Source organism: Bombus bifarius, unplaced genomic scaffold, assembly GCF_011952205.1.
Source record: "Bombus bifarius isolate JDL3187 unplaced genomic scaffold, Bbif_JDL3187 scf7180000007984, whole genome shotgun sequence".
Taxonomy (NCBI): domain Eukaryota; kingdom Metazoa; phylum Arthropoda; class Insecta; order Hymenoptera; family Apidae; genus Bombus; species Bombus bifarius.
In genome coordinates, this window is record NW_022884367.1 from 5,026,006 (window position 1) to 5,049,613 (window position 23,608).

Sequence of the window (23,608 nt, forward strand, 5' to 3'; positions counted from 1 at the left end):
ATAACACGATCGAAATTTGCCACGACCCTCGTTCAACATATCACTTTGATTGAAGATGATCTAATAGAACAAATCAATGGTCCTAATTCAAATATAATAAACGATGACTCGGAAGATTCCTGTGAAGAATCTTCTTCAAACTTTTCCATTGACGACACGAAAAAAAGATTTTGATTTAATTGAGAAATTAAAGTGTCTTTTCCTGAAAGAGAATTTGTTATTGTTATAATAGATTTAGAATTTAATAGACGTGAATAGAAAGTGACATACAATCAATTGTAAATTGTTAATATGAATTCAATCTGACCTTTACAGTATAAGAAATCTGCTGATAATAGCAGCTGTGTCAATACACATACAGATATTTCATTATGTTATACATCTATGTATACGCGTATGTGTATTGTAATGTATTTACAAAGTACTGAAAATATTATTTCAATAAATTAAATACAAAGCTTTTATACTGTTCATTTTTTATTACGTAACAGATAGGAATGCAATAATAAAATGATATAAGTTACAATTTACGACATATATGTGTATAATTATAATAATAGTTAAATACACGATATGCATATAATTATAGCTGCTTTTTCTACCTCAGATCCAGTTATAGCTTATACCATTTATATCTTTGTAAATTCCATAAGCATCGTCTAGTGAAAGTTTCTTTGAAGAATTACAACATTCCAAGCAATCTTTAATTGTGTAATGAAAAAATATGATTAAATATAAATTTAATTATTGTTGCACATAATAGAAATAGTACGTTAAATAAATTTTGAAACATGATTACAGAATAAAAATTATTTAATTTATTTAAACATAATATTAACATGATAACACTTTAGAGACTTGTTAGAATTCTATTGACATGAAAATGTCATAATATTATTACTTTTATGTTTTCTATACTTATGAAGAACAAGTCCACTGATAGTATATGGAGTAAGTGAAACTTTGTATTGTGAAGCAATATACTTTAATCTTCTGCAGTAGATTGGGCTGCATCCAAAATAATTTCAAATGAAAATGGTTGGAAGCCATACCCTTGTCCAGCATAAAATTTGCTTTGAAATTCGACCCTATAATAAAGTATTAAATTTTTAGTCAGAAAAACATGTATTTTATTTAAAAAGGTAGTTTGTATTCTATATTATCCTTAAAGTATAATATAGTATAGTAATATAGAAATTTCTTAAATATAACGATCATTTTTTTCAACATACCAATGAAGTCGAAGTGTATGTAAGAAAGCTGATAAGCCTTCCATAAGAACTAGAATGCCGACAGTTAAAACAGCCCAAAATGCAAATACAGCCCATAAAATGATACCTCCTGACCAACCTTCTTGAGTTAACCCATTTCTCATTACCATGTTCCACAATACTTCTGATAATTCTATATATAATCAATAAATGTCTAGTAAAATATATCTGCTATAAATTATGGAACAATAAACATATTAATTTTTAAACTTACGTGCATGGGCAAGAGATAAGGCCCATAAACGAAGATAGGATGCTGTGTGGGATACACTACCAAGAACGTATTCAATGGTATGAATGCCCTGATGAATAAATACTTCACTCATATCCTCCTCTTCTTCTTTGTGACCTCCTTGAGGAATTCCACTTACTGGTTGTATAGCATCAACAGCACCTTCTATGTCACCATTTTCTGTACCATGATTGTTTAACTAATGTGTAAAGAAGGGAGAATAAAAGAGAAGTTTATCTATATGTATTAAAAAACACGAATTTAAAATACTTATGATGAATTTGAAATGTAACCTGGTAATGTTGTTTCTTTCTATTGTACATCATTGAAACAGGTTTTGCCAATAACATCCATGGAATGCAAAGAACAGCTACTACAACGAGGAACGATTGGAATCCATTTTGCCCACTGTACATCCAGGGGCTACATTCTTTGGCTGGTGCAACACCAGGCTTGAATAATACCATGTTAATAAATGTAATTAATACTGATGGTGCACAGAAAGGTCCATGTGCTGGATCTGTGTCTAAAAATAATAATAAGTATCATAATATAATAATATTATAGCATATGTTTGTATTACATATAACATATTACTTACTATCGCTATTAGGACCATAGCTAATCCATTTAATAAACATAAGCAATACCATGTAAAGGAACAGAAATATTAGGAAAATTATCTGAGGGACAAATTCACAAATTATGCTCAGCTGTCTCCTGAAATACATATGGTTCCATAGACCAATTATCACACCAAACAACATATGTATGACTCCAAAAATGATAGATATTTTCATTTTGTATGAATTTAGAAAAATAATTTTATTCTCTGCTAATTGCCACACAGGATCCATTCCTAAAGGATATGGAATTTGTAAATATTGTTCTGTATCACTAGGATTTAATTGCAACTCCTTATTTGTGACTATCGTTGAAATATTATAATTGATTCTCCAATATGACCCAAAGATATTTAATGATTTAGAAAATATGTCATTGTATATAAGTCCAGTATACATTGAAAATAAGCCCATTAGAAAAATGATATATCGACCACCAAAGAAGATATTCCAAATTTCATTATCAGATTTTTTTGCAGCCAATGGTTTTTCTTTTAATACCATCCATCCACCAAAGAGAAACATAATTAAGCCATGCCCCGTATCACCAAACATAACAGCAAATAAGAATGGAAATGTTATAATAGTGTAAGGAGATGGATTCATTTCTCTGTAAGAAGCTACTCCATATGCATCTACCAGAGCTTGGAAACCTTTGGTAAATTTATTGGTTCGATTATAAGTAGGCGGATCTTCAAACGTTGCCATACGATTTAAAATCGGTGGTACAGAACTTCCACTTCGTTCCTAAAATATACATTTCTATGAAATTTTCAGTTAAAAATGACAATGTGGCATTATTTAAAAAATATATATAAATAATTACAGTTCCACGACGCAATGCTAATTGTATTGTTTCAATGTCTAGCACAGGAACCCAACATTCAGCGATTAGACACTTTTGCGTAACATCCAAATTAAATAAATTTAAAGTATGATAAATTGCTTTGATTTTGCGAACTTTCACAAACCAATTCTTAATATTTTTTGCAGCGGCTACTAGGACACGATGTCGATGATCTTGAGTTTGTCCAAGAACCTATATTGAATTATGATAGAGAGAGATATGGTTAGTTTTCATAACACAAATATAAATTAATATATATATTAAATTATATATAAAAATAACACAAATATATATATAGTATTTTGATTATTCCGCATAATTTCAGAAGTAGCTTCATATGTATCACCAAATGTGATGATAAGTAAATAGAATGTTTAATAAAAATGAAAGGAGAATTGTAGAGTAGCAAAATAGCGTAAAATTCCGCTGTAATTAAAATTGTATAATTGTATAGAAGTCTATACAGGGAATACTTTGATCATCTATTGTAATCAAGATAGACGGTGAGATCATAAACAATGTTTTCATAAATATCGCGCTAACTCTGGCATATTTTTATTATTAAAAAAAAGGAAGTAACTGACTGTATTTAAATCTTCAATTCGAGTCATAACTCCCATAGCCATCTCACGACGATCAGCGGGTGCTTCGGGACAAGGATATAAAGTAGCTCTAAATCCTTCGCAAATCTTTTTAACTCGAGTTTTCAGTTGATCTCCTTGGAAGAATATGATGAATACAGACTTAAAGACTTGGTCTCCCTAAAAAAGCACAACAATATATTTTTTTAAATACATTTTTACATTTGCTAAAAAATCTTTAAAGACGATCGATATCATAAGGATGTAGAAGAGAAGACCTACCGTTGAAGGATCTTCCAAAGGGGTTTCAATCTCTGCTTGACGCAGGAATACATTACCACGGCATGCTCGCCAAAGCATACGTTCAAATGCTGGAATACGTTCTCGTAGGATAACTCCTGCCACGAATCTATTTAAAGAATAATTTTAGTAAGATACGCGTATCACGGAAAAATTGTAAATGAATGAAAATAAAGACATGACACCATTAATTATACATATACACTATACACGTATGTTTGTGCGTATGTATAAATATTTTAAAACACCTTAAATTTAACATGAACGTAATAATAATGTATATCAACGATTTACATTGAAAATCGTTTGTATATGCATATATCGTATGCCGCCATATATTGCTCAAGTTATATGAGTTTCCAAGGTTAATATACTACGATATAGATATTATACTTTCAACCTGTATCGTTTATATATTTTTATATCTTAAATTCATTAATTGTTATTTAACCTTATTATTGTTGAAGAATGATGATCTTTGTAGCCATGGTTCTTTTTAGTCATAAACGTTGCTTGATTCATCATATATGAATATATCATAATTTTCGAGTACAATAAAATTCAATAAACGCATTATGTATACATGTATATAAAATGTTAATAAAAATAACAATAAAAATGATGATGATAGTGATAATAATGTCATCACGAGGAAGGAATGACGATAATAATGGGAATAATGATTGTAATAAGAATGATAGCAACAACAATAATAGCATATGTTCAATGAAAACGTACTAAACGAATGGCTTATAATCTTATCCAATGTTGTATGTGCTTGAGATTTCGAAATAAAGAAGTTTGGTGCGCCCAAATGAAAAGTGATAACCACGGACGATATTCGAAAAGAAAGAAAAAATATGTCTTATAGCGGTGACTTTTAGTAAGCGTTTATTATAATATTATTAAATAAATTAGGATTAGTTTGCATATTAAGTTTTAATATGATCATTTAAACTTTAATCTAATTAGATGTGTGTATATACTGTTGAAATAAAACAACATGCATATGATTGAAATGATAAAATTGAATACCACATTATGGGAGCACAGAAAGTGTGTTTTGTTAAAAAAAGAGACAGAAAGTCTATTATAGTAAAGAAAGTTGTTGTATTTCGAGAAGTATAAAACAATACAATGTAAAATACTTCACATGCAAAAACTATTTTTTAATGGTATCGTGTTAAAGAAAAATAGTAAGTTTTATGTATAAGCTCTATGGATGATTCTTATTTGTAGATGGCTGAAAGTCTTTTTACAAGTATTGATAGAATGCAGAAAATTTTACATGTAAAATATTAAGGGTGTATATGTTTTTATTCTCCGATCAAACTCAAATATTAAAAAAATTATTTGATGGGTTAAAACAATTCTGAAGAACAAAATGAAAAAGATTTCGGTATAAAAAAATGACTTATCCTAGTAAACACATAAACACACATGTATAAAAATTACAGTGTGCAAGTTTATTTGATTCTTCACGTGAAAATCGATTTACTTTTCAACGATCATCTGTTTTGTACTTCAATTCATATTTTTCAATATTATTTTATGTTTGTTTTTTTTTGTATTAGTAATTATATTATATAGTTTGTAAGTGTACGATGAAAAAAAAAAAGAAATAAGATACTTTGGATCATAATCATGTTGAATTTACGTAAACAGTGTATATGCATATTACAGAACTCTTCTACGCACACATAAAAAGACACTCAAACCATCATAAAGTTGTTAAAGTTATAGTAAAAATTCCTTGAAAGCTATAAAATCATTATTAACAAATGTTTCTATAATTCTTACGATTTTGCAGAAACTGGAAATGCTGACCATAATCATTTTGTATATGCATGAGCAAAATTGATCAAATTACATTTGCCTATTACAGAAAATGTCCCATTTGCATAATTAAATATTCCTGTTACTCGTCAAGTCGCTATAACATATTTAAATTTATTGGCTATTTAAAAAAGTTTAATGTGGCTAAAACAATCTGAACTTTTAATAAGCATCTTCTATATAATTTTACTCTTATTTCTTTGATGTTATTGTTAAGCAATTTTCTTTTCACGACTTCAAAAGTAACAAAAACATTTACGATATTATGTTTAGGTTGTTTAGGTTGCGACATACAGGATGATCCGGGCAGGTAGGAATTCTATGTATAAAAATGACTCGAAAGTAAAAAATACAGAAATTTTTTTTATATATAGTTGCTACTCTTCGAGGAATGGCAATCTTGATAGCGAATTTAATTATTCAAAATACAGTATAAATCTTACAGTTTTGAAAAATTTTATGTACAGAATTGTTAAAAAATTCTCAATTATTGTTTATTATGATATTTTCATCGCTTAGTAGTTACAAACTAAAATTAAAAGAAAGCTAAAGAGTCAATCATTGTGGCTCACGTTCGATGAATCGAATGTGAGATCAAGAAAACATTTTATTCCATATTTTCGGTTTATTCATCGTTTGCATACCACCCACCCTGACTTCATCCTGCACACCTTATACGGATAAAACAGCCGTTTAAAATTGGCTAGATACAATTGGAAACTCTGTGATAAAAAACGGTGCTAGATATAAAAGTTTCTAAAAATGATAAAATTATTAATATAATCGTATTGAATGAATTTAGAAGGATATAATAACGATATGGGAAGGATTTACTAGTAGGAGTACGTACCCCAGTTGGACAGGACCAAGGGCAGTCTGGCGGGCGATATTATCATCACTAATCAATGCACGTGTCATGGACTCGGTAGGATTCAAGCCTGCGTGCTCTTGCTGACGACACAACAGACAAGACACAACCACATTAGCACACTAGACATCACTATAATGCTCCAACGCCATATTGTTGTTGCGTAAGTTCCCTTACGTTTTACACACGCAGGAATAAGATTAAAGATATCTTTAATGGCTCGTATTTTAGGAAATTTACTGGTTCCAATTTTGCAGAAATAGAAACGGAATTGCTTTGAATGTATATATATATTTTTTTTTCAAGCAGCAATAGGCACTAATATTTCTTACAATTAGTAAGCAATAGATCAAATGTGTTCAGTTTTAGACAATATAATTTCTTTCACCACGCGATACATTTTTTAATAATAATGTTACACTTCAAATGAATATCATATTGATCATATTATATAAATCATTATCATATCATATCATGTATTACATAAATATTTCCGAGCCTATTCCCCTTGTATAAGGAATAAAATAATATAATTGTTAAAGAGTATAACGACCGATTTTTAGCATAATATACATTCTACTTAGTAGTGTACTAATAGTAGTGTACTTTAGTAGTGTTTTCTACCATAAAGATTAATTTCAATTTCTTAATTTTTGTCTGTAGTGGTGGGTACCAGTAAATTGCGAGATATGTATAGTAACTGCTTCTATAATAAGACCAGAGGAAGTATTTTTAAGGTTACAAAGATATCTTAAATCGGTTATATTTTCAACTAAATATGAATTACTATACAGTGTTACATTATATATTGAAGCTGTTAATATCAATTATGCTAAATATCAATTATTAATTCACCATCAATACAAAATGACCTCGTTAATTCAACGCAGTCGCATCATTAAACCGCGAGACATCAAATAAATAGAAAAGCAAATATTTATGATAATAGTGCGCTTGAGATAATAAATAATATTTTATTGCTTTTCTATTGTCACAATGAGGTATTCAATTATGTAAATGTAAATTCTTGTCTTCAATGGCACTATGTCAAATTAGGTAGTAAACTATCCTTACGTGTATTTATTAGATGATTTTTATTTATTAGAATTTTACGACATTTTGTTGTGGGAAATGTGAAGAGAAAAAAAAATAATTAAGTTAATTCTCATGAAATCTGAAAACTTTTTTGTAAATAAATTGCTCTTCCTATACCATTCTGAGTTTTGAAAAGATCCTGCTTCTCTTTTTCTAGAATGAATGTCAATATCGAGTAAAATGGAATTTATTGTTTATTTAATTGTAATTGTTACTTCCTGAATACATATATTAATGAATCATGCGTCCATAAATTTCTTTTTTTAGACCTGTATAGGAACTTGAAGGGGAAAAAATGTTGTTTGTGATGGTGACGAAATGTAATCTTATTTATATAAATCTTGTTTATGACCTAAGGACTAGTGGAATTTCAAGTAATAATCACTAATTTCCAACTTTTGCTTCAATGAAAATTGTTTGGCTTAGTATTATGCTAAATAGGTTTCGTAACCTCAAGAGTGAATATCATTTTTATTGAGAAACCATTTTATATCCGAATTTCATAAAAATTAGCGATTATCACTTTGCGATGGTACTCTGTAAGAAACATCATATGTATTTACTTATGACGTAACTTAGGTAGTACGAATTCGAAAATCCATTCGAATTAATTTCAAGAACAGTTGGTTCAATATTGAATTAACCAGGTCGTAGGGCGAATATACGAAGAAAGAGAAAAGAAAAGAAAAGAAGAAAGGGAAAGACAACCAAAAATAAAAAAAGAAGAAATACAGAAATATCATGTACACAACGATTCTTATTCAATAAATAATTTGAAAATAATTTCAGTTATGTAGTTATATCATTCAAAGTTCAAGTAATATTAGATTGTAACTAAATATATTTAGAAGGTTTCTAGAAATCGGCCACAATGCCAATTTAATTCATTTAGGCGTGATAAAATATACATGTATCTTACATTTATACAGGTCAACACTTTTATTTAGAAACGTATTTATTTTTAGAAATCATTGTTCTCCTTTATTTTAGTCTTCCCTTAAACTCTAAAACTCATATTTTGGTTACCCTTCGATATATTCTTCGAAATAAGTTAATCATGAAGTGGGTAACAAAAATCAAAATGAGTCGTCTTGTATATATACTATTTTTGTTTTATAGTTTCCTTTGTAGTTATGATTTTCATTTGGCAAATTCAGGTATAAAATTGAACAGAAAGTTTTATAACCTACAGTGCGAGTAATACAATAGCATGAATACAGTGATCTGCCTGTTTTGGTTGGATAAAGAAAGGTTTCTGTTACCTGTTAAATGCTGTTAGATTAGGTTTCGAGGAATAAACAATAATCATAAGAATCAATACATAGCATGCAAAACAAACATATCAGAAGCTTACTACTTACCAGTTTACCCCTTCCCGACATATACACATATAATATACGATAAGCGAATATACATATACAGTAGTATCGTCCATAACTGGCCAGACGCTTTGTAGATCGAGGGATAAGGATGAATTTATGGAACAAACTGATTCAAGTTATGAAATGAAATTAATTCTAATTATTTTAATTAATGTTTTATTTTGAACTACTTCTTCTTGGAATTCACAAAGCCAAACTTACTGTCATTTATACATGCATTTATATACGAGAATACATAAATAGTCGTTTAAATAAACTAAATCGATTTCCAATTACACGAATTCTACTCTTAGTGTTGTATGCTTTTGGTTGAAATAATTGCTTGAATAACGAAACTACAAAATTTGCTGATCTTTTCATCCTTAACATTCAACCACAATGCATTATTAAATATTGTTATTACACTGTCCGGTTAATAAAAGCCTTTTGTAGCATTTCGAATTCAAAACTTGGTTTAAATATAATTGTATGTATTTAACGTGCCGTACGAGCTTTAAAATAATAAGCTTCATATCATTTACATTTTATATAATTTGTTTACTATTTAGATCCTACTATTTTAGATTTTTCAAATATATGAAAGACGAATATTAAAGAGATACGAGTTGTAAATTCAATCACATACCAAAAAGTGTGCGACAGGATGAGCTTTGTGTCTAAATATAGAAGGACAAGCAAAGTGAGATTTCACTTTTAGAGCCATGTATGTGCCTATATACGAAGTACATACTATATGTCAGACATGGCAATGTAGCAGTTCTGTGGTGGGGCAATCTGTAAGCGTAAAAACTACAGCTATGATAGAATAGTAAACGTCAGACGTATTTCTAGAAGCTTAATATTACTAAAATAAGAAACTCATAACAAAGCTGTATCTAGAGGTGAGGAACTAAATAAGTTAAAAGTTACCAAACAGTATACACAAAAAGTGCTTTTTCGTTATTATAAAATCTAGTTGAAGCATATGAACAATGGCCAAACATATTTTGGCCATTTATAAATTTATAAATATTTGGACAAATATTTGGTGACTATTTGTGTTCACGAGAATTTTAAATAAAGCTTTCCCACCACGATATAGCAGCGTAAGTTGCCTTTGCTTGAGTATCTAAACTCTGTCTCTTCACCGTAAGTCTTATTAAAAGATATAGAGAATATAGAACGGATCTACTAATTATTAATATCAACTTTAAACATTTTTGTCGATCTTCGTAAAATATTAAAAATACAGGATTGACTTTAGTATTGAAAATTATGAGTAGCAACTAAACGTTTACTTTAAAATACTTCACGGTTGCCATTGCTGTTACATAGTCATTAATATTTACTTGAAATTGCATGAGTATTTTCAACGAACAGATTAATCTATTTAATACAGTTTAAATCTCAATTTCAAACTGAGCATATCTGAAATCACGAAATATAAATATTTGACACCAGTTGAATTTACGACTCACCTTAAATTATTGCCAACAACAATAGGTGTAATCGATTGGGGTGTTTAAATAACGGTGTTGCAAGTCAGACTCTTAACTTTACTCGTATTTTTAAATCGAACTCTCAAATGAGAAACCATCAAGGTTCTTTTTTTGATATTCGTGTAGGCGCGTAAGCGTACGCATCTATACATACCCATGGCCACACTATCATCATTACTGTTATTCACGTTGAAGCTAAATAAATAATGAATGAATGGACTCACATATATTATTTCAGTATTGTTATCGTTACCAGAATATTCGATACAGTTTGAATGTGTTTTAACCAACTTTTAAATACATATGTTATATGTGAATAACGTCAAACTGTATCAACTGTTATATAGTGTATTTTTTAACTTAACTTGTTTCAGTAACAATTTAACACACATCTTAGAATTAGAGACTTTGATAAATAAGTGAATGTTATTTAATTAAGCAAACAGTCGCATTTGTCTTTAAAGAGCATTTAAAGTCGCCAAAGCAATAATCTTTATAATTGTCTCTCATTTCTACGGAGTGCAAATAAACAATTCTTACTAATTGGGATAATAGATTACAAAAAGTAACTTTGTAAAAACTGATAGTATAATGTATAGAGAAAAGAAAAGTTTCTAAACGTAAAACTTGAAGTACATATTCAAATAAAAATTAATTAAAAATTGTACAGCTATGTCTTATTCAATTGTCATGTTATATCAGTTCAGTCAATCCAAAAGTTAATTTCGAATATTAAGAATGAAATTACCACGATTCTGTTCTCTGTTTGTTTTATTGACCTACGATAAAAAGATTTTAAGATTCAAAATTTGCTACGAATTCCTTGTTTAAATCGGACCTGAATGTTTTAATATTAACGGAGCGTTACTGCTTATTTTTTCAATTTATTGTATGTACGCAACCGTAAAAATAAGGCAATTTCACATTTCGATGCTTGAAAAAAATAATTCGCTGTGCACTTATCTATAAAAATGATATTAAATAAAGTCGATAAATACATCTCGTTGCTTCTTATCTTTCCTTTTTATTACCAATTAAAAGAATGAAGTCTTATACGGAATTAGTCTTAAATAAATCGATATCAAATATCGTCGATTAAACATAAGTCTTCGTATTAGATATTCCGGGTATGTATTTGGCAGAAGCAATACTTTTTGCAGAGTTTAAACGATGTTAGTATTATTAATGACATAGTATATACATGTGCAGATGTATTTACAATTTTACATATAGTGTATTTCAATTTGTGCAAGATTTAAATTAAAATTACTTAACATGTACATATATAACTAAATGAATGTATCGTAATATATACACACACACACACATATATATATATTTTTTATTATTCGGTATCTGTATATATATATACTACACACATATTAAACATATATATAAACAGGGTGATTTTATCGAATGATAACCGGATCAGGTCATCGCTTTATTTTAAGAGAAAATTAATAAAAATGATGTAAGGTCAAAAAATTAACATTGAATATTTCTGAAAATAATACTGATTTGTCTGTTCTGTCATACTAGATCATTCAAACTTTCATTTCTATTTTATTTCCATCTTAGACTCTACTTGATTCAAATTTTAATATGCAACACCATATAACTCTCTATCTCTTAGTTTATAATTAATAAATTAATTGTTATCGTAACACTTTAACATAAATCAATACATTTTTTTTTCAAGCAACGAATAAATGCTCCTATATTAACAAGCACGTGAATATTGCCACTGATAATAAATTTTTATATGTATTTTCTTAAGCTAATAATGCTTTTAATTATGGTCTCTGTAAGACTTATTGTTAGCAAATGTTTCAACGACTGTAATATTAGTGCTCTTTCTGAGCTAAAGGATTTTAGGTAACTACAGACAAAAAAAAAAGAACACTGAGCAAAACAGATTTGCAAATGCAAATAACGGTTGATAACAGCTTGCCTGAGGGGATTCCTATAGTGTGATCCTATGGTGTCTGCCGTAGTATACAGGTGCTGTAACCACAGAACACACTGACGCATCATGCCTTCTACTTAAATCTAGATTTATATATAGCCTAATAGCACAGACAACATTGATGAAAAGCTCTGCAATATTTGCAGATTATGGATTAATAAATTCTAACTCGATTAAAATATATGTACAAATGTGTCCATAGATTTAATAATTCATTTGTAGCGGTCACTATTCGTTTTATATTTCAAAAATTCAAAAACAAATAAAAAAATTTAGTAGGAGTTTTAAATCACAGATAAATCTATAGAACATTTATGTCGTACTAATATGATTTTTAGTCACTGGTGTCTCAAATGTAGAACGCAAGGATTTCTTTCCAAATTTCAAATTAAAGATTATGTTCCTTCCACAATGATTATTGCATTTACTTATTAGAGTGATTTAGGTGGCCAAAATATAGTATTTTTAGTATAATTCATTAATTTATTACGAGTTAATATACTGCGATATTATTATTCTTCTAAGAAGAAACGATTTAGAGTTGTTCAAGATTTTTAAGTCACCCTAACTATTTTAATATCTCCGTTACTTACATTTACACGAATAGTTCTTACGAAAAGTCAGTATTACAATCAATGAATTCTAACTTAAAGTAACTTGTATCCGTGTGCACAACATCTTCAGTATTATTTATATACCTCCAAGCTAATAAGACAGTAGACGAATGATTATTATATGATTATTATAAAGTAACTTTAAAAAATAAAAAATTAAAAAAAAGGAAAGGTTTACAAACATGAAAATTAAAAAAAGCAAAATATTTTTGGAAAAACGTATTATTACAAAATTTTTAAAAAAGAGAAAGTTTATAGATACATAAAAAGTGACAGAGATATTAACGAAAATATTAAAAAACAAATAAAACTCTCTGTATACAATTTTACTTGCACTATAAATCATAATGTATGTACTTAGTATTTGCTATGCGAAATTTTGCGAATCATCACGCTCTACATTATTCGAATTTACACCACATTTAATTACCCGAGCTTGAGAGCCTGGCCGCCAGCGCGGAGGCCCTCTTCACCCAAGAGAGTGACTTGTTCTTCCTCACGGCTGGGGTCTGCCATCTGCGACACGACACCTCCATGCTCAGCCTGGCAACAGACACATGTCACCTCTCTTTTGCCCTATCTCCCGTTATTTCTTTTTATTTTCCTTTTTAACCATTTGTTAACATACTTATTCAATTCACCACTCTGTACACGGATGGCGGTTCTCAATTTTTTTTAATAGGATAAAAATTGGGATGCTCCAATATGATCGATAATTAAAAATTTATTTAAAGAAAAGTAAATATATAAAATAATTCGTACTTCTTGTATATATTATATATAATACAGGATGTCAAAAAAATTGAACTCATCGCTGTGATGAATAGTATTTGCTAAAATGTGTAAAAAAAGTTTGTTACTTTGTGTGTCAAAAATAATCTCTTTAGAACCATATGTCATGGTAGTATTAATTTTTACTTGACCAAATTGTATGGTATAATTAGAATTAAGAATTTTCGTCTGTATTATTATTTTTATAATTATTTTTTATTTTTACTGTCTAAGAAAAATAATAATTAATCGATGTTGATGAAGCAATACTGAATCATAGCAAATAGAAAATGTTCAACAGTATACTTGAAATCAATCAAGAACATCTCCTTAATCTCCTTAAAAAAATTGCGAACTATATACTCAAGATATGTACTCTATGTAAATCATTCTAATAAATAAATTTAAATATAGTTTAGTGGCACATGTCATAATTTACCATTTCAGTAAACCTATTTATAATTACAACTCTAAAAGTATGTTTTATTACACGTATCAAAATAATAAAACCAAAGTAAAATAATAAAGATGATGATCGTAAGATATTTTCAATGAGTGCTTTTATTCAGTTAACATCGATATCAAATGACTGCTAATATGTAATAACGAAAATACGAAACCTACAAGAATTGAAATCTAACATTTTACTAACAACAATAAAGTATTTTTATGACCTCTGCGATAGCATTTCTAGAAATACTGCAAGAATATATGATGGAAAATACCAAACAGCATCAACAACTAATATAAACATCCTCTTACAAAATGGAGATTAAGGTTACACAATACGCGTTCATAAACTTTAAAAATAATAAGATGTAAACCCTATGGCATGGTAAATACCGAAAAAATTCAACATACATTACTTTCATAAGTATTAGGACACCGTTGATCTTATTAAAGATCTTATTAAAGATCTTATTAATAAAGCCACATTTTCACGATTAATTGGTCAGAACTTTGTATTCGTGCGACATAGCAATTCAAAACACAACAGGAAATTTATTGTAAAAAAAAAAAATTATTTCTAAGTGTTACGGTGTTACGACAAAATAGGAAACTCTGAAAAGTCTATCGAAAATTTGAATCTGATTTATTAAATAATTAATATTTATTGTTGTCAAATTATATACTGCAAAAAATAAAAATAATTACGATAGAATATCTAGTAATACGAAAGTTGAGATATCTATGTACATGGACAAGAAAACTATCTAATTTTACAAATAGTTGATTTTTAACCAAAATATTGAATATATGGATTTCTTATAATCAATGATTCCAAATAGAATAATAATAAATTCTTTAAAATGTTTATAATTCCCTAATGACTTTTCCAGAGATGTCCTAACACGTATGAACAAAAATATATGTTCAACCTCTGGCAAATTTTTAAATCACACAAATTTTAGATTTATATTACATGCAACAAGAAATGACATAAAACGCAAACAATTCTGCCAATTTTCCCTAAATGATAAAAGAATTTCATCAGAAATTTTAAGGACGAACGGAATGTACATATCAATTTTTATAGAAAATGATGGAATGCTTAACCCTTTCGCTACAACTTGTTGTGTCGATATACATATTCTACTTATATAGCCTATTGAACTTATGTCTGTACGGAACGTGTAATGTCTGTACAAGACACACATTCTACTGATTTTCGCACAATATTCTACAGATGGCAGTATGAAACGCATACTATTAACGCATACACATATTCCGTTTAATAGAGTTGTTCTGTTAGCAATTTTGTTGGTTTATATATTAAATTATCTAATTAACAATGTTACAAATGTAAAATTTTTTATACTTTTTTTTTACATGTTTTATATTTTTATATAAATAATCTTGAATATTTCTTCACGTTTTACTGAAAATTATTTTAGCAAACGTGAACATTATGTTCATAGTAGTGAAAGGGTTAATTGACCTAATGAAAATACGCGATACAATATACAAAATCCACATACACAGAGGAAATATAAATCATTATATGAAATTTAGTAATAACGAGTAAAGTGATATTTTAATATTTTTACTTAATCTGTATCTTTATAATAATAACATTTCTTAAATTTACGTTATTGATATATTTAATATTTTAATAATTTAATTAATATCAATAAATGATAATGTTTATCCACGAGTTTGATTGAATTTAGAACACTGCCAGTACGATGCTGAGCATAATGACCGAGATGTTGCACAATACCTCAAATACCATTTAACTCTTAAAATACATATACGATCATAAATCGTATGTGTATGCACGAAAACAATAAATGAAATATATATGAAATCTTTACAATGTACTAAAATAATATTTAGGCATCTTTAACAGTAGTAGCTGTTACTTTAAATCATCTTAATTGTTATATGCACAAAATGACAGGAGGTGTAAGTATACGTCTCTATTTGAAAAGAATAATATAATTATATTTTGCACATGCGATATTGCATGTGTACAATGTATTTTCTATAGAAAAGTATATCTTTCTAAATCTTTTTGTAATTAAGAAGAAACTGCTTTCCATTATATCGTTTCCCCAATATTTAATTCATTGAATGCATCGTTTGGATAACAACAAAGGTTGCCAAACATTATATACATATATATGTCGATTTTAAATATAAAATACATTATTCGTACATCCGTCGCTGCTTTATTGAAATTATTTATTATTTGAATGAGCTTATTAATGTTTAAAAATATTTAAATAATCTGAGGAACAGAGATTGAATATAATAATTTTCGACCGTAAATAACAATAAGAAATATTTTAATACATATGTACTGTTTAACTGCACCTCGTTTAATTTTTCTGTAAAATTTGTGTTTCAACATTCTGTGATGAAAAAGAAGATATTTTAGCAAAATTATACAGGTTTACCTTCTTTTTCCATAGGAAATTTTTGCCTATAAAATTTTTTCACATGCACATTTCAAATTGACACTCTGTATATACATGTAATATTTACAATATTTCACATGCTTCATGCAAAAAGATTATTAGATAAGGATATTATTTTGGACTTTTCAAATATAATAAATTGTCATTCTCTAGTTACCCATATGCATGCTAGTTTGTAATGTTCAACATTCCAAGCACCAAGTTGATACCCTCTATTAAAAGTTGGAAACCTACAATATAATGCTACATAAAGATTCACTTATATCGTCAAATTCTGGCCAGAAATTAATATACATTATTAAACAATTTATTGTATGTACAAGTGAAGGATTTCTATTACAGAAACAGAATATTATTTGTTGACAAAATATAATTGTACTTTCAATTATACAATATACTTTGTACATACAACACAAGTCTAATAAATACAAAATTAATTTTTTTTGTAATTGAATTTTTTCTACGTTTTAAATGGTATATATAATAAAATTGCTATGAATATATGGACTATGGGATATATTTTGTATTAAGTTTTAAAATTAATGAAACCGATTACAATATAAGTCATTACACATAAAGAAAATAACAAATTACAAATTTAATAGTTAGAGTTAGCTACATCATAAATTATATCATACAGATCTTTTGCAATAAAAAGTATTCTTTAAATTAATAATTTATGTTAAAATTCTATGTTAATTTCATTAAAAATGATTAATTACCCTATTAAGATACACAGTTCCTCTGAGAAAGATTATCTCCTTTAAGGAGATTTGTAGGTAAACTAGATTAATTCATAAATACATTATTTTCTAGTAATACATTTACAGTGTATTAGAAGTTTTACTAGCAATTATAAGGAGTTTTACAATTTCTCTTGTGCCTGTGTAAACCACTTGTTTCACAGTACGTCACATAATGTTACTAATGCTAAACATTGACGTATTTGACAGCTTCTTATCAATACATTGCAATATTACTGAAAAATTTGTTCATTGTAGTTTGCTTGCTCTACTATCCTCCTTAAAGAAGCAATCAACATACTTCAGGGGCATCCTGCATATATATAGATATATACACACACACATAAAATAAGGCGACTTAATTTTAAAACTCATAAGAATAAGAATCCCGGGAACTTCAAAAATTTCGTGCCGACTCAACATGTTTTTAATGAATGTTATGTAACCAACCATAAACGTTTGACAAAACAATTAATGATAAAATATATTGGCAATTCGAAAATTTCTTATGAAAATAATAGGAATATAAAGGACCAGGGAGACAGGGCTTATACGGTGACTTGTGTCCTTTGCAATTCTGCAATTTGGTTAGTTGGCAACACTAACACATTAATAGTCCTAAAATCACTCAATAGTACCATTAGTAATACAAAACAAAAACAGCTTCATGTCCATAGCATTAGAATTTCATTTTTATGATTATTATTTTGTATTTGGTAAAATAATCTTGTTTCCGTTATACAAAATTGCGAAGCAATTACGACAGATGATATTGATGTCAAACACAAATTACGCAACCTTCATTATCATGCACTTTAATCCATTGCATACGTTAAAGAACCGTTCATTTAATGAGTAATTTTGTTCTTACATTTGTACCCATAAAACTTTTCAGCAAAAATTACCATGAAAGCATTTGTTTATATGGATATTTATCTACGGAAGTTTATCTATGGACCAATACTAGTAGCAAGTTAAACATCAATTTGTATTACAGATCAAAGTTTATAAATAATTATTCCAAATACTGAGTAGTAAAATAAATAGTAGGCTATTAAACGAATAATCATTTACCGTTTTTCTTAATCAAAGCATTGTCATCGCACGCGCGGTATATATAAGCGAAATTTCTATAACATTTATATATTATTTATTGCAATAATGCAATATCACGTATTACGCTTGATCACAGAGTTATTTATACCAGTTGAAGCATTACATTTATGTGAACTAAAATACTAGAAAATTGTATACGTACCAAAAGTACTGCCACTTATTAATATACTAAACGTTTATAAATATTATCTAGACATTATTTAGACAAATTAAATTATATATATATGTATATAACAAAATTTATAAATTATAAAAATTAACAAAAAGGTAGTAGTTTAAGCATCGTGATTGTTCATATGGTGTCGAAAGACAAAAGTCATTGTGTTTTTTAAATAAATTATCTCATTGCCGGTCTTGTATGAAGTGTGTAACTAATTAATGTGTAAGCGTGTGTGTGTATAATATAAAGCTTAAACTTTTATAAATAAATATGCTAATATATGAATTCTAGAATATCGATTTTTAAGAAACAATTCGGTGTCAAGAAGTAAATACATTAAGTGAATTAATATTTTTTTTGCGGAAAAAGGCATTTAAAAAACAGCTTAAAATATATATGTTTTAATGACCAGAAGCGTTTTGTAATAAGAAAAAGGACGAAGGATAATTTTTCGCATCCTTGACAGAAAAAAAAAAATTGAGATAATAAAATCTATATGCTCGTTGTGTTCATTTTATTCTCATGTATCATTAATGTATCATGTATCTGATGCGTCTTTTTGATAACATCAGTTGCACAGTAAAATATGAATTTATATGTGCTTAATGTATTGCAAAAAATAGGATACACGAATACCACTTTTAATTTAGAGAATAATTTTGATGATTGTCACAGATAACTAGATAAATATTATCTCTTCTTTTTAGAAATAATTTTGTCCAAATTCTTTTTACATAGAACCACACGCGAATGTCCTAATTGAATATTCCATGGCTTCAATCGCGATAGTTAGGATAATTAGAAAAAGATTCTTTTAAAAGTAAAATTTGCCCATTCTAACTCTAAGCTATCCCCATTATGAGTTAATTATAAAGAACATTCAATTTCCCTATTTTTTACGATTAATTGTACATCCATACACAGAGTATTATGCAACAAGTGAAAAATATTTAAAAAAAAAAAAAAACAGTTTCATAGGACACAATAAAGTAAAAATCGGGAACAATAGAATTGCGATTGGAACTTCGTGCTTTAGTTAAAAATATTTAGAAGTTCAGTTAAAAAGCGTCGTAAATTCAATAATTCGACAAGGATCCACCATTGACAAGGATATTTAATGGATTACTGAATTTTACACACTGCGTGCCTGAACTTTTAAACATTTACCTTAATATTATACCTTAACCTTCATATTATTTTATCGTATAAAATTACCCATCACATTTTTTTTTCATTCATTATTCAAATCTCTTATAAATATACAAGACGAAGCACTCTACTGCGAACAGTTCGATAACTTCATAAATAATGATTTCAACGGAAATTGGTTCACACGATTGTTACATAATTGAACAGGGAGCGCATGTTCCATTATATGACTTTTTGTTATCACTGTAATTTTCAAAATTACAAGAACCATGCATGTTTATTCAATTGAAATTAAACGCCTTTTTATTACAAGAGATGCGGGCAATGCCAAAACAAACTCAATCATGTTGAACACTTCATTTTCAGACATGTTAAACATTTAATGTTTAACCATAGCAGTATATAGTAGAACACAGAATCGTCATGTATTTACAATATCAATTAACATTACTTATATCCTTTATTAAAAGCAATATATTTGATGAAGAATTAAAAGTATGCTTGAAATTTTGTATGTTTAAGTGATTAGAAAGGACTGAATAATGTAGTCATAGAGTCCCCTTCAAATTATGTATCCTCTTGGAATTAAAATTTCCAGGAAAGTTATTATTTACAAAATTATTGAAATAATCCAAACTACGTGCCCCTTTCTGTATATTATTATAATATATATATATATATATATATATATATATATATGTATAGTGAACTTCATAAATAGTGATATTTGTTTCACTTATATATTTGTTTCTCGTGCAGGTTAGGAAAAAATGCAATACTATGTAAAATACTTCTTACATATTTAAGATAATTTATAAGCTACGGTGTTTTATGCTTAAGTTTTAAAAAAGGTATTCTTACCTCATCGAAGAAAACCTGCGTTTTCCTAAGTATATGCTTTAGTTCAGTCAGTTCCAAGAAATTACGTTTCAGAGTTTCCGCATTCTGATTAACTTCCCGTAATTCATTTTCTAATTTTTCAAACGTTGCTTCGAGATCTATCATTTCCCTGGGTTGCGGAGCTTCTGGATTTTCCCCAGTATCGAGCATTGGTATACCGTCCTTTTTTATTTCTTTTTCCAAGTATCGTAGCTTTCGTTCCATTTCATCGCAACGACGCACTTCATTGACGAATTTTCGTTGGAAAGCATTGACATCGGGATTAAGCTGCACAAAACATATAATTAAATTAGTATATGAAACTACTCCAAATGTTATTTCGTTAGGCTTAAACTAAATACGTAATTGGTACAAGAAAGTAGTCATAATTTTAGTTGTGTTATAAAAATTAGTAGTTTTTATACTATGTGATCTATGCGATATCTACATATCTAGCTTCGTATGTGTGCATCAAATTCATTTATTTTGACTCAAAAGCAAATTCGATTGTAATTATGATTTTTCGATCTTTTTAGCGTAAAGAATTAACACACTTCGATTTGTTCCATAACTTCTAGATATCTTGTATATTTCAATAAATTTCTTTTTCATTTAAATTATTAAAAATTTCGCCTTGTAGAATGTAAAAAGTTGTACAATTAATGTCTCTATTTAATTCGAAATAATCCGTTTGGATTTGTATTTGACCTCATTTTAATCTCCTAATCCTATCGATTAAATGATATTATCGAAACAATCATTTTTGTAGCGAGAAATAAAAAAATATAATGATATTGTTGCTTAACGTTACGTAATTTATAGGATGAAACATTAGTCACTACAGGATAAATCCACTTTCAAGAATATTCGTAATAGTAAAAATAATTAAAATATATAGAGTTACTGTATTTTTTTAGATTATATCACTGTCAATATTTACAAACATAGATATAGATATAGATAGAAGTAAGCAGGTAATCTTATAATACTATACTCTTTAGCTGTAATACTATATTATTTGTATAATTTATAACCCAGTTTTTTCAAATCTTACAAATCTTATTCGAAAACGAAACTTTGTACAAATTTGCATTGATTGTTTTTACTTATTACTCATGTAGAATTATCCGATTTTCTGTTCTTTTTTTAATTATTACCTTTATTTGTTAATTATTAATAACTTATGTTAACTATGCTATATTGTATGTAATCAGGTTTATGATTCCAATTACCTTCCACGATTTCCTACTGTATCGATAATCGGTTAAAAAAAAGAATTTGTACCATAAGTACTACATGTATTATTTATAAGGCTTTTCTTTTAATATTGTATTTGTCCACTCTTTATTTATTTTTATTACTGTACTAAGCAAAATATGCAAAAGATTCCCACACATAAATTTTATGAAACATTTTATTAATACTTTATCAAATAACAGAAAAAATATGATGCTTACAAAAAAATGATATCTTTGTAATTACAACGTACAACCTGAATTTGCTGGATCAGCATACCTATATAAACCTAAATCAGTTATTTTTAATAAGTAATAACCAAATACGCAAATAAATGACGAATTAATTATATATAATTTTTATTCCTGTATTACAATATAACTATTCCTACTATCTAAAATGTTATCCATGAATGACATGCTTCAGCTCCTTAAGAACTCGACTTTTTACATTCTTTTGTAAAATTTCGCAAAGATATTTTTCTCATAAGAAAAGGAAATGACTTAATTTTCAATTTAATTCTTTTAGAACTTATATATAGACATAGTAACAAAAAAATGAAATACATCCATTTTATTGAAATGAATATATTTTACGCTTTTCAATAAACTTTCTTCAATAACTTGATCTTACACTTTAATATCAATAAATACAATAATATCTCCATTTATATAATTCTTGAAACTCTAAATATGTATATATTCTTGCTTTATCGTCTCCAAGTCCTATCATGGAATGGGAAATATTACACTAGTGAGACAAAGTCACTTAAATCAACTTCCTTTTTTCTTCTAAGAAAAAGTGACATATAAATTCATACATAAAATGTATGCAATACACATATACAAATTCTGTGATTTTGATATCAAAATTTGTAGTTCTTTATATTAAGTGGCATGCATTGTAAATGCTATTCTTAGTAACATAATAGTATAATGCTTAAAACATAGAATCTGAAGTCTGCATATTTTCACAAAAGAATTGGAAGAAATAATTCTCTATTATAACAAAATGTTAATTCTTTGCTAAATATCTTATTCAACATGTATGTTTTCATTGTTCATTAATTTAAGAATTGAACATTTTTCACAGAAGTGGTATACGGAAATCTCAGAAATATAATTACGGCAACAATAAAAAACTTACATCTCGAAATTGGACAAGGCCAAGTTCGCCGAGTTCCGAGACACAGGCATAAGCTGCTTCACTTTGTAAAAAGAGTTGACACAAGGTCATCTGCTCGCTTCGAAAAAGCGATCCCATATTTGATTCTAATAGGAGTCGATATTGTTAGGTTAAAATAATTTCGAGCGTTATAGGAAACGAAACTTTTAAGTAAAACCGAAGGGAATAAGATAAATTTACTAAGAAATCACACTGCTATAATCGCGACCGCATCCACTGAACATTTAACAGAACACCAACTTTCGGATTTCGATTACAGAAGTAATCAATAAGGTAGTCACGAGGTAAGGCATAAATCACAAGTTGAAGGTATGTTGTCGTTGCCACTCGCATTTTTAGTTAACGCCCAGAAACT

The 23,608-nt window shown here is 28.0% G+C and overlaps 1 protein-coding gene across 4 annotated transcripts; it reads right to left on the bottom strand.

Annotated features, from left to right (window-relative positions):
• Window positions 1–795: 795 nt before the first annotated feature.
• Window positions 796–23,587, bottom strand: LOC117204810 (V-type proton ATPase 116 kDa subunit a). 4 transcript variants are annotated; one of them, XM_033442565.1, is made up of 11 exons: window positions 23,215–23,587; window positions 20,815–21,120; window positions 13,524–13,636; window positions 3,837–3,963; window positions 3,558–3,734; window positions 2,953–3,165; window positions 2,105–2,873; window positions 1,797–2,029; window positions 1,486–1,702; window positions 1,233–1,404; window positions 796–1,088 (listed from the first exon to the last, which is right to left on the bottom strand). In XM_033442565.1, exons 1-11 carry the CDS (start codon window positions 23,329–23,331, stop codon window positions 986–988), a joined length of 2,547 nt encoding a protein of 848 aa, XP_033298456.1. In that variant the 5' UTR covers window positions 23,332–23,587; the 3' UTR covers window positions 796–985. The 4 variants fall into 4 exon arrangements, with proteins under 4 accessions (XP_033298456.1, XP_033298459.1, XP_033298458.1 ...); XM_033442568.1 differs by lacking the exon at window positions 13,524–13,636 and adding an exon at window positions 12,465–12,517 and having other exon boundaries at window positions 23,215–23,586; XM_033442567.1 differs by having other exon boundaries at window positions 13,524–13,609; window positions 23,215–23,586.
• Window positions 23,588–23,608: the final 21 nt, after the last annotated feature.

What these genes read in the sequence shown, in the direction of transcription:
- LOC117204810 (XM_033442565.1), bottom strand. Translation starts at nt 23,331, where the DNA reads ATGGGATCGCTTTTTCGAAGCGAGCAGATGACCTTGTGTCAACTCTTT. An exon ending in CTATGGTCCTAATAGCGATA is followed by an intron (nt 2,030 to 2,104) that starts GTAAGTAATATG and finishes TATTATTTTTAG; the next exon opens with ACACAGATCCAGCACATGGA. An exon ending in CATACACTTCGACTTCATTG is followed by an intron (nt 1,089 to 1,232) that starts GTATGTTGAAAA and finishes ACTTTATTATAG; the next exon opens with GGTCGAATTTCAAAGCAAAT.